General features: G+C 37.4%; 1 protein-coding gene across 2 annotated transcripts in view; it reads left to right on the forward strand.

Moving 5' to 3' along the window:
- The first annotated feature begins 401 nt into the window (after nt 1–401).
- Nucleotides 402–12,716, forward strand: part of FAP (fibroblast activation protein alpha) — a 73,724-nt gene continuing 61,409 nt past the window's right edge. The window contains exons 1-2 of one of the 2 annotated variants that reach the window (XM_058715145.1): nt 402–532; nt 862–946. In XM_058715145.1, the coding sequence (XP_058571128.1) occupies nt 527–532; nt 862–946 (91 nt within the window). In that variant the 5' untranslated portion in view covers nt 402–526. Of the gene's footprint in view, nt 533–861; nt 947–12,716 lie in introns of those variants that run through there. The other variant, XM_058715146.1, reaches the window with a different exon arrangement.

Raw genomic sequence — 12,716 nt, forward strand, 5'->3', positions numbered from 1 at the left:
CTCATAAAATCTTCTATGGCTTTAATTTTCTTTCTCTGTAAAAAAAAAAAAATAGGCATATATATATTGTATGTACCTGGAAGTTATACTATTTTAAATTATTTCGGTTGCAAATTAAAAGGTTATACTTGCCAAAGTGATCCATGAGCGATTTCTAGAAGAAAATGAAACATAAACCCAAACTTGTTAAAAAAAAAAATAAAACTAAAACCTCTGTATGTCAACGTAAGCAGATGTTGGTGTAGAATTTACAAGGATGAGAAGGCTATAAAACCTCCCTTGAGCCACTCACAGTTCATTTTAAGGCCAAGAACGCCCCCAAAATCTGTTTCTAATTTTACAGAAATCTTTTGAAATTTGGCACGGTATTCAAAAGTCCGTGGAAAGAAAAAAAAAAAAAAAAAAAAAAACCTTGTCCTAGCTTCAGCTTCCAACTCTGAAGACAGACTTGCTGCTTTTCAACGGTTTTCACAGATCCAGTGACCCACGCTGTGAAGTCAGCTAACTTTCAAAAACATCTGGAAAAATGAAGGTTAGTATATGCAGCCTCAGGTATTGCTAAAGAATGAGGACTAGCTGGGTTGAGTTTGATCAGAGTTTTCTGTTGTTTAGAAGGTAAAGATTTATACATAAGTATGCACTTCCTGGAGTGGGTTGGGAGGGAGAGATTGTTCTGAATATATTGCAGAAACATTTGTTCTGGCCGAGCTGGAAGAATTCCAGCAATTATAGCCAGATCAGTGGAAAACAATCAAAAGCTTTGTGGGGAGGGAGAAATAGGATTAAGGTGTAAACAAAATCTTGCCATTTCTACTTCCTAGCAGAAACTGTGCATCTGTCAATTTTCTTTATTTTATGTAGATATGGTTAAAAATTGTATTTGGAATTGCCACCTCTGCTGTTCTTGCTTTGCTGGTGATGTGCATTGTCTTACGTCCTTCAAGAGGTAAGAATTTTCTCTGTTTTGCTCTCTCTCTGCTTAGGATAGCTTGGAAAGTGCACTAATGCATGGTCGCAAGTGATCGAACATTTCCTAAGTGTCTATTTCCCAAAGTAAGTCTGTTATTTCTAAGAAGACATAGAGGCTCACAGAAATGTTGTTGAGCAACCAGAAATACTGAGGAATTTAAGGCACAAGTAGGAAGGGATTTCCAGTATTACTTCAGCAATAGAAAAGCCTAAGCACTATTCCGTATCACTCCCCCCACACACCCGCCAACAATATATGCTAAGTTACAAGTTTGGTCAGGCCTTTAGAGAAAATATTTTTAACTAACATTGCTTTTCATTATCGGATTCGCTTATGGAAAATAAAGTAAGAATGGAAAAGTCAAAACAGAGCCTATGGGGTTTTGTATTACGAATCGTTCTAAAAATTTAAGAAGGCAGTGGAAAATAGATATCGCAGGAATAGCTGTGTAGAAAAGGTGAAATTGTTGCTCTGGATGCAGTAGCAATGAAAAATCAGATTAGAAGACTATCATCAAGTGAGCATTATGTCTAGTGATAAATTGATCCTTTTAAAAGATTAACATTGATCTCAATTTGCAGTAAGTTGGAAGATAGTGTGAACTGATATTGGGACTAGTCTGAATTTAAATTAAGACTGTCTACAAATAATCCAGTGATATTAAGGGAATAAGTTTTTATGAAACAGTTGATGAAGAGAAGCTCAAATTCTAAAATAGGAAAAATATCACAACAATAACAGGTCTTGAGTGTTGGGATCTCAGGAAAGGAGAAAAGTTTGTACTAATAAATATTAAAAGCTTATGATAGCTAAGATGGGAAACATTTTTGGTTACAGGTTAACTGACAATAAATGCAGACCAGCGGTAAGCCTTTAGCTAAAAAAATGATCTGTTGCTTTAAAAAAACAAAATAGAAAAATATTTTGAAAAATTCAAAATGTTACTGGGATTTTCACAGAACTATAAAATGAAGAAGTTAGTCAATAAGATGAAAGCAGTGTTCTTAGATCTTCAGTGGTAATCTTTAGTCCTTATTCCTGCTATCTTCTGGCACTGATTATTCTTAGGCTGCTGAGATGTGTGTGCCCATCCATATTTTTCATATGTTTTTTCAAATTAAAATTGTTTTCAGACGAGTGTCTCACCTCAAAGGTTTTGGGCCATATTTCCCTCATACTATTAATTGTCAGATGGTGGATTAGGTCTAAGTGACCTGTTGAATGCTAATCCGTTCAAAATTAACTCCTTATTTTGAGAGAAACTCACCAGTACTTGAAATCAACACTTTGCTCCCCCCAAAATTAATGTTCTGAGAACAAAAAATGTGTAGATATTCTTCTGAGCTTGCCGCCATGTCCACAAGCAAGATTGGATTGCATTGGCACTTTGCAGTTTAACTCATAATTTTTAATAACAAACATACTATGGTTATACATTTATAAAAAGCATACAACACATAGACATTTGTGTAGTGGTATACGATCTCAATCCTTACCTTCTTCCCAAGGTTAGATATGTATATTACACACATAAATATGTTATAATCTACATATATATTTGAAGTCCTATCATTTGTAACATAGTTGTCCATTTCAACCAAGAAGATTAGTCTCCGAGAAAAGTAATTTCTTGAAAGAGTGAAATAATCAAATTAAACTTTAGATAAAATTTTATTACTCATTGAACAACAGAAAAATCACACACACAAAAAAGCTGAGAACTGTATCTTTTGTATCCATGATACCATTCTTTTTCTATTCTAAGTTGGCTGAAGCACTTCTCAGAATTGCCACTTCAATAACTTGCACATGGGACTATTCGTTGCCTTACTTTTCTGAGCAGGAACAGGTTTGAAGTTTTCCTTCCCTCAAGTCAGTGTATAGGCAGCCCTGATGCTAAGCACATCCTTCTGACCTCCCTCCTGTCTTCTCACCTCACTCCTTAATCATCCCAGATCCAGAACTTCGCTCTCACATCTGTCCGGTGCCTGGTCAGAATAGCATCTAAGGTAATAAGGCAGGAGGAGAAGGGAAGGAGGAACAGAGAATTCAATGCCAAGTAAGCTTCCAGTTAGCCTTCTCACACTTCCTCAGAAATACCATTACTTCACATTGGCCTCAAGTGCCCTCGTATTCTTAGCCCAGGGTTTCTGTGCCAGTATAAGAACAGTTTTCCTTTGAGAAACTTAAACACCCACTTAAGAAACTTTGGTTTGCTTATTTATTAATTACCGAATTGAGTCCCACCAATGACCTGCCCATCATTGTGCCAGTTACTGGGGAAACAAAGATGCAGTGGTCTAGATTTCCTTCTTAAATGCAAGGTAAAAACCCACTGTGGATGCATAGTCATCACCACCAGAGGAGATTTCTGCCAATCCCCACCAGGTCTCAGTGACAGAAGGAGAGAGATGGGCTTTTCCACACAGGGAGAAGGTCCCAGGAACACCAGCCTCAGTTCTAAAAGAGCTGTGGAGGAATTAGGCAGGATTTTAGGAAAAATAGAAAATGTAGTAGTGAAATGAAAAGATCCATTTACATCACTCACATAATAATAAAAACAAGGGACAACATTTTTGGATACTTCCAAAATTTCCCATTTTTATTTTCACCAAATGGGAAATTCATAGGATTTTTCTATCCCTTAGCCCAAGGCTATCCCCCTTGGCCTCAGCTGACTCTCCTTTCAGCGATGCCCTTTCTAGTCTCCTGACTCTATTCTTTTTCTCTCTTCTTCCCAAGCATCGCTCCACTTCTCTTGTGAAGATGCAATGAGGCCAAGAATGAAACTAACCTTCCCCCTGTTTTCGCCAACCCCAAAGACAAATGCACAGATCTTGTTACAAGAGATTTCAAGAGATAAACACAAACCCACAAAAAAAACTAGAATTGGAAAGTGATAGAAGTTCCAGAATTTCTTTTTTTTTTTAATGTTTTATTTATTTTTGAGACAGGGAGAGACAGAGCATGAACAGGGGAGGGTCAGAGAGAGGGAGACACAGAATCTGAAACAGGCTCCAGGCTCTGAGCTGTCAGCACAGAGCCCGACGCGGGGCTCAAACTCACAGACCACAAGATCATGACCCGAGCCGAAGTCGGCCGCTTAACCGACTGAGCCACCCAGGCGCCCCTAGAATTTCAAAAGTAAATTCTATATGGCCTTCCTTGCCTCATAATTTACACTCTCAGAATTCCTGGACCTGATTTGTATAAATTGTGTGTGAAAGGAAAGGTGGGCATGCGATGCCCCTCCCCTAAACTTCTACTGCGTGTAGAGTTCCCCACATGATAATGAGCAAATGCTCCACAAGTATTAGCTATTATTTTTTGTTTATGATTTTAATATAGAATAGCTACTGAAATAGTGACAGCCAGAATTTTATTGTGTTCTTCATCCTAACAGACATGGCAAGTAGGCCGTTGATGTATTCCAATTTCAACAGTGTTCTCCGTTCTGAGAGTAGGGAGTCTTTACCCCTGGGTACCATCCCTGTTCTTATCCCTCACCTTCTTGAACGAAAAACAAGTATTTTTCAGAAACTTTTGTGCACAACGCACTCATATAGGACACTAGCAGCATTGGCGCAAAAGCAAGAAGAAAAAAGGAAGAAGATAAAGGAAATTGGAAAGGGAGGTGCAGAATAAAACTGAAGAAAAGAAAAAGAGAGGGAGAATGCAGTGTGGAGAAGTTGAAAGTTCTCCTGGGCAGTGCCTCCAGGATCTCTCAGTGGAAGGAGAACCATTGGAAGTCCAGCCTCAGATGTCCCTGAAATCCTCTGTCTACCTTTAAACATTTTGCCCCTTTTTGTTGTTTTGGGGTTGGCAGTGTTTTATACAAATTTGTATTAGTTGCCAATTTTTAAGAATCAGAAGACTTCACATAAAAATCTTAGATTTTTTACTCCACTTTAAATATTAGATCTGGCAACATTGGGCCCATGGTAGCCGTTAGTTGAAAAGTAGGTGCTCTCTTTAGATGAGCAATGCATTCTCCAGTCTGCCACAGACCATACAACTTCCCATTTTATTGTGCACAGGACACCATATTCATTTACAATATCTGCCCGACTTCTGAAAACAGTTGGATTTTTAACCCTTGGACTGACTGAGGCATATGATTCCTCCTAGGATTAAAACTAGTAATCTACGGGGTGCCTGGGTGGCTCAGTCAGCTAAGTGTCTGACTCTTGGTTTCAACTCAGGTCATGATCTCACAGTTTGAGTTCAAGCCCCACATTGGGCTTTGAGCTAACAATACAGAGCCTTCTTGGGATTCTCTCTCTCCTTCTCTCTCTGCCCCTCCCCTGCTCATCCTCTGTTTCTCTCACAAAATAAATAAATAAACCTAAATTTTTTAAAAAAATAACAGTCTACTAAATATGAAAAACCTGAGATTAGCAGCCTAAAGTTATCCAATATCCACAACATCCAGTCCACTGTGGCTCCCTGACATGTCAATTATTTGTCCAACGATTATTTGTTAAACACCTTCCAAATAACTGCCACTAGTCTAGGGCATGGATGACAAGATCTCCATCCTTAAGAAAGAGCAGTCTGATGATAAGCAAATAAATATCCAAGATAGTTCAATTTCTTAAAAATGTTACCTAGAACAAGTAGAGTGAGGGTTGTATTGACATCTAGGACTGCCATAACAAAATACCACAGGCTGGGTGGCTTAAAAAACAAAACTTTATTTTGTCACAGTTCTGGCGGCTGGAAGTGCAGGATCAAGGTGCAGACAGGTTTGGTTTTTTTGGAAGCTTCCCTTCTTCGCTTGTAGATGGCTGTGTCCTCACATGGCCTTTTCTCTATGCACACACACTCCTGGTGCCTCTTCCTCTTCTTATAAGGACACCAGTTATATTGGATTAGGGCTCCACCATTATGATTTTCTGTAACCTTAATTATGTACCTCTTTAAGGGCACTGTCTCCAAATACAATCACATCAAAGGTTAGAGCTTCAGTCTTTGAATTTTGGGGGACACAATCCAGTCTGTAAAGAAGGTCATCAATGAGCCTCCTCTGAGATGACAATTGAGCTGCGACCTTAAGGACAGGGGGGTTACAATCCTCCAGCCAGGGATAAATCCTCAAGGCAGAGGGAGATGCAGGCACAAAGTCCCTGAAGCAGGAAAGTGTTCAAGAAGTTCAAGGAATCAAAAAGAGAATGATAGCTGTGAGGTCAAATTGTGTAAACCAGTTAGCACAGGAAAATATGTATATACACCTATGTTTACAGTTATACACACACCTATATAAAACCTATAGTGATTGCTTCCTTAGCTAGGTAATGCCTTATATAATTCACTTCAGAAGATATCTGAAGCCATAGACAATTTGGAAAGAACCGAAATCAGTATTTTTCAAGAAATATAATTTAGGATGTCTGCATTTTAGGCAAAAATCCACAGTTGGTAATATTACTATTACTACTACTATAACCTCCGTCATCACTGTTTGTAAAATCAGATACATGTGAGACGAAATCATCTTCAAAGGAGATGTGAATATGTTTTTAGGGCTTGAAATTTTCCCAGTATCAACATTCAGAACTGTGAAACAGACTCCCTCAAACATCTAAGAGTTTTAAGCTTATTTTTTCACTGTTCTTTTGGAGGAAATATGGGCAAGTCTGAAGGATTGAGGAAAAGGTTCAGAAAGTTCATGGACATGAAAGAGCTTTTGAGTTGAGCATAAACAAATCAACTTTGCAGATTATATTTCTGTAATTTGCACTTGGATTTTTAAATCACAGAAGATGAATCTTGGCAAACTTTCAATGAGTTTTGCCAAATTTTAAATAATATAGAAAATAATCCGTGTTTGGATGAGTCCCATCATGCAGAGGAGTTTACCTGTCTCTGATTTCCAAAGGGAATTGTGTTACAACTTACACAAGAACTTCTAGTCACAGATATACTTGGAAAAAAAACCTCTAAAGCTCAAATCAGGTTTGTGTATTTGGGGATAAAAGTTTTTAAGAACCAGAGACAGTCAAACTGAGTCTTAAAATATATTGTAATAATTAGCACAGTAGGCACAAATTGAAATGATTTTCCATAGGATAATCAAACACGAGCCAATCTTTTGTTTAAAATTTATTCCCACGGGGCGCCTGGGTGGCTCAGTCGGTTAAGCCGCCAACTTGGGCTCAGGTGATCTCGCGGTCCATGAGTTCGAGCCCCGCGTCGGGCTCTGTGCTGACAGCTCAGAGCCTGGAGCCTGTTTCAGATTCTGTGTCTCCCTCTCTCTGACCCTCTCCCGTTCACGCTCTCTCTCTGTCTCAAAAATAAATAAATGTTAAATAAATAAATAAATTTATTCCTCATTTATATGCAAAGCAAAGAACTTATTTTTCATTTCAGTATCTTTGTGAATTAACAAAAATTATGTAGTAAAAACAGAATAACTGACAACTGTTATTAACCTTTATTCCTATTAATCATAAAAAGAATATGACTGCTTAGTATCTAAATTAAATTTTTTCATATAGGTTATGATTTTATACTTGGTAGAAAAACTGATGTAATAGAATATGTAAAATTTAAAAAAATTAATGTCTATTTATTTGTTTATTTATTTATTTTGAGAGAGAGAGAGAGCACAAGCAGGGGAGAGGCAGAGAGAGAGGGACACACAGAGTCCGAAGCAACTCCAGGCTCTGAGCTGTCAGCACAGAGCCCGACGCGGCCCTGAACCCAGACTGGGAGATCATGACCTGAGCTGAAGTCGGACACTCAACCGACTGAGCCACACAGGCACCCTTGATGTGATAGAATCTTTAAAGTAACAGGATGAAAAGACTGTATGCCAAAAAATCAGGTAACATATATAAAATGGAAAAATTTCTAGAAAGATACAAACTCCCCAAATTTACTCAAGATTAAGTGGAAATCTGAATAGAACTATAAGAACTAAAGAGATTGATTTAGTGATTTTAAAACTTCCAACAAAGAAAACCCCAGGCCCAGATGGCTTCACTGGCAAATGCTACCAAACATTTAAAGAAGAATTATTACCAATCTTTCACAAACTTTTCCAAAAATAGAAAAGAATGCCTCTCAATTCATTCCACAGGCCGGTATTAGCATGACACCAAAACCCATACAAAGATGTCACAAGAAAAAAAGTTACAGACTAATATCTCTCAGGAATATAGATGAAAAAAATCCTCAATAAAATACTAGGAAACCAAATTCAGTTATGTTTAAAGGATTATATAGCATTACCAAGAGGAATTTATCCCAAGAATGTTGGTTTAACATCCAAAAATCAATTACTATAATAAACTGTATTAATGGAAAAAAAAAGACAAAAACCACGTGATTATCTCAATGAACACAGGACAAATTTAAGGAAATCTAACACTCTTTCATTGTAAAAGCATTGAGCTGACTAAAGATAGGAGGAATTTCCTCTATCTGATCAAGGTCATCTACAAAACATTCACAGCTAACATCACAGTGCTATAAGATTCAGTGCTTCCCCCCTAAGATCAAGAACAACACAGCATGTCTTCTGTCACCACTTCTGCTCCATATTTTTTGATGGTTGTAACCAGGGCAATTAGGTAAGGAAAAGAAATAAAAAAGATCCAGACTGGAAAGGAAGAAATAAAATTATCTCTATTTGCAGATGATATAATATGGTTTATAGAAAATCTCAAGGAATTCACCAAAAGAAAATTATTCAAACAACTTAGAAAAGTTGCAACTTTAGAAAATAATAACAACTTTAGAAAAGTTGCAAGACACAAGATCAGTGTGAAAAAACAATTGTACATTAGCAATAAACATACATTAGCCATAAACAGTACAAAAAGATCTAAATAAATGGAAAGACATCCTACATAAACTTTATATAGATCAGAAAACTAAATATTTTTAAGATGGCAATACTCACTAAATTTATCTACAGATTAAAAGTAATTCTTATCCAAATCCCAGATAACTTGCAGAAATTGACAAGCTGAAAACTAAAATTCATATGGAAATGCAAAGGACCCAGAATAGTTATCTTGAAAAAGAACAAAGTTGGAGGAATCACACTTCCTTATTTCAAAACTTAGTACAAAACTTACATAGTCATAACAGTGTGCTGCCTGCATAAGAACGCACATATAGATCAATGGAATACAATTTCAAGTCCAAAATTAAAGCCTTATATATATGATTCATTGATTTTTTTTGCAAGGATGCCATAACAATTAAGTGGGAAAATGCTTCAACAAATGGTGTTGGGAGAACAGGATGTCCACATTAAAAAACAGATATTGGACTTCTTACCTCTCACTATATGTAAAACTTAACTCACAATAGATCAGAGACTTAAATGTAAGAGACTTAAATGTAAGAGCTAAAACAATGTAAGTCTTAAAACAAAACATAGGAATAAATCTTCATGTTCTTGGATTAGTCAATGGTTTCATAGATACAAGCAACAAAAGGCTAAGTACATAAATTGAACTTCGTTGAAATTTAATGCTTTGGGCTTACAAAGGATACCATCAAGAAAGTGAAAAGACTACCCACAAGATGGGGAAAAATATTTGCAAATCATATATCTGATTTGAATCCAGAACGAATAAAGAACTCTTAAAAGTCAATAATAAAAAGGCAAGTAAACCAATTTAAACATAGACAAAAGATAGACATATCCCCCATCCAAAAAAAAAAAAAAAGGTATGCAAATGACCAATAAATACACGAAGAGATGCTCAACATCATTAGTCATTAGAAAAACGTAAATCAAAATCTGAATGAAATACCAGGAATGAAGTTGCAGGTAGAGCAATTAAGTGTCCATTATAGTCTACCTAGTGAGAAATGGCTTGGTCTTGAAGCCATTGGTCTAGAAATGGAGAAAAGCAGACACAGTAGAGAGAGATTTTGGAGACAGGGTTGTCAGGTTTAGGTGCTGGAAAAAGGAAGAGGGGGAGGAGAGAAGTCAAGGATAACTCCCAGGTATTTGAATTGAGGAATTACATGGATGGTAGTGCCATTACTTGGAGGAGTCTGGAGGGGCAGCGTGGAATTCTTTTATTCTTAGCCTGTAACATACTGATTTTGAAATGCCTGAGAGATGTGCGAGTGGAGATGTTAAGAAGGAGGGCTTTTTTTTAAAAGTGTATTTATTTATTTTGAGAGAGAGAGAGAGAGTGTGTGTGCATGTACACACATGAACAGGGGAAGGGCCGAGACAGAGGGAAAGAGAGAGAATTCCAAGCAGGCTCTTCACTGTCAACACAGAGCCCCACATGGGGCTCGAACCCACAAACCGTGAGATCATGACCTGAGCCAAAACCAAGAGACAGATGCTTAACTGACTGAGCCACCCAGGCACCCCAAGGATAAGGTTTAATATACAGGTCTGGAATCTAAAGAACAAATCCAAGGGGGGGTCAAGTGTGGCAATGGTGGTGGAGGTGAGTCAGGCCAACCATGTGTAATAGAAATCCTAAAATGAAATGGCTGAGGAAAGTGGCTCTCCTCAGACCCCAAGGAATACCAATAGGAGCCACTCCAAAATCTAAACCAGGTATTAGAGGCAGATGAGCTGGCAACGTAGACTGAGTGAGCCTTCAAAAATAGACAAGGTATGCTTTTACCTTCAAGGTCACCCAAATGGCATTTACTGTTCCTGTTCTCATGCGTTATGTTGACCATGTCCTCTGATCTTCAAAGCTTTAGAGATCATGGAAAAAAATGCCCTAATTATAATAACATGGCACAATAATGACATATTACACAAACGGACTTGAAAAACTGACAATTCCTTTGACTTATGTTGTTTAGTGTTATTTGTAGAGAAAATTGTGGAAAATTGCTTTCAGAACTGCGAACTACTACATTCTTCAGTGAGACATTAAAAGGTTTCTTGCGACCTCTGCTTTGACGAAGCTCAAATTGCGTCATTTTCTCTTCACCTACGTTTTGAGGTGTAATTATTCTATGCTCTTGTGTGTGGCTTGCTTCTTGACCTTATTTTTGTGTTTGTTTTGTTCTGTGGTTGTTTTAACATGTGCTTTCACTTTAAATCACAGTATAGTAATAAAATGCAAAGCTCTAAGATCAGATAGAGCTGGATTTAAACTCCATCTCTGCTTTGTATTAGGCAAGTTACTTTATCTCTCTAATTTCCATTTCATAATCTGTAACATAGTGTTGATAATAGTACTTACATCCGAGAGTTGCTGTGAATATTTAATAGGACCAATGCGTGTAGTAATACTTAGTACTTATAAGAACCTAGTAAATTATTACTCGTCTAAGGCTGCCTCAGACCTATTTTTTTTTCAGAGTTGTAAGCCTTTGCTCAAATATAATGTTAGTTTGTGAATAGTATACTTCGCACCCTAATACTTCCTACCCTAACCCTTGCGGTGTTCACTCCAGAAACATGCATGACCTGGTGTGATGATCGGAGGTGACGCTGCCTCACAGACAGCATCTCTGCAGACCCCACAGAAGCACAGGTGTGGTGTGTGTGGGGTCTCAGGTCACTTTCCCTGAGGTGGCTCATAAGCATTGCTTCCAAATCAAGTTCAAAAGTGACAGCAAAATGACCTACTAGCCATTTGTGTTCCCATTTAATAAACCGTATTTTCTCATTTAGTTTATGATGAATATTACAGCTAACATCAGATGTCTCTGCTCCAACACTTACTCTCAGTTTTTCAGGACTGGAAAATTAAAGAGCAGAAATAGAGACAGAATCCTGATAAAGAATACACAAAGTTTTAAGAAAGAATTAAGAAAATAGTGAATCATTACTTGTGAATCATTTCTATGAATTGTAATTTCTTGGATTTGTAATTGAAGTAATTTTCAGCTTTGCTTTAATAGGTTGAAAATGAAGATAATTAAAGTATGGTTAATTAGAGTGTTTAAGCGGTGTATGAGTAACTTGTGCTAAAGACGGGCCAAATTGAATTTAAGGGCACTGTCAGGAATTAGGTGTTAATCAAGTGAGTGTCAGCTACGTATAGAAGAGAGATATGCTTTCAGAATTCATTTGTGCTTCTGTTCAACTATTTAAAGTTTAAGAATTATGGATGCCAAAACTAAACTTCCAAAATAATCAAAAGGTTATATTTCAAAATTAAAATGTTATTTGGAAAAGTGCATGAAAATCTATTTATTCATACAGTAACTATAGTGGAATTTTTTTTCAAGTGACTAGAACTTGTTTAGTGTGATTGATGCCACAGAGTTGCACTTTATACCGATTTACACACACACACACACACACACACACGCGTGCGTGCACACACACACACACTCAAACCACTAGAAAACAATGACTCCCATGCTTTCCCTGCAATCTTCCTTTAATCTAATCTGGGGCAGAATCAGCACACACACACATCCCTTGCCTTTTGTCCATTCTTCAAGGATCAGCAGAGGGAATGTACCTAAAGAGGAGTCCATTTAGACACAGCCTCAACAGATAATGAGCAGGAGGATTGCACAGGGGCATAAACATTAAGAGAGACCATCAACCTTTTGAAATCCACGATCAACACTTAGTTGTAGAGTGTCCTTATCTATGAGGTATGGATTGGGATGCAGACCAGGAATTTATAGGCAAAGAGCAAGTCCACTGATAGGCCCAGGAGTACATTGAATCAAGTAGATTCAACGAAATCACTAAATTTGGATTCCTTGAAGAAGCACCAACTTGGGGTGCTTGGTAAAAATAAAAGCTACCAGGGCCCCAGGGCCTAGAGATTCTAAATCAGTA

Source organism: Neofelis nebulosa, chromosome 2, assembly GCF_028018385.1.
Source record: "Neofelis nebulosa isolate mNeoNeb1 chromosome 2, mNeoNeb1.pri, whole genome shotgun sequence".
In the NCBI taxonomy this organism is placed as follows: Eukaryota; Metazoa; Chordata; class Mammalia; order Carnivora; family Felidae; genus Neofelis; species Neofelis nebulosa.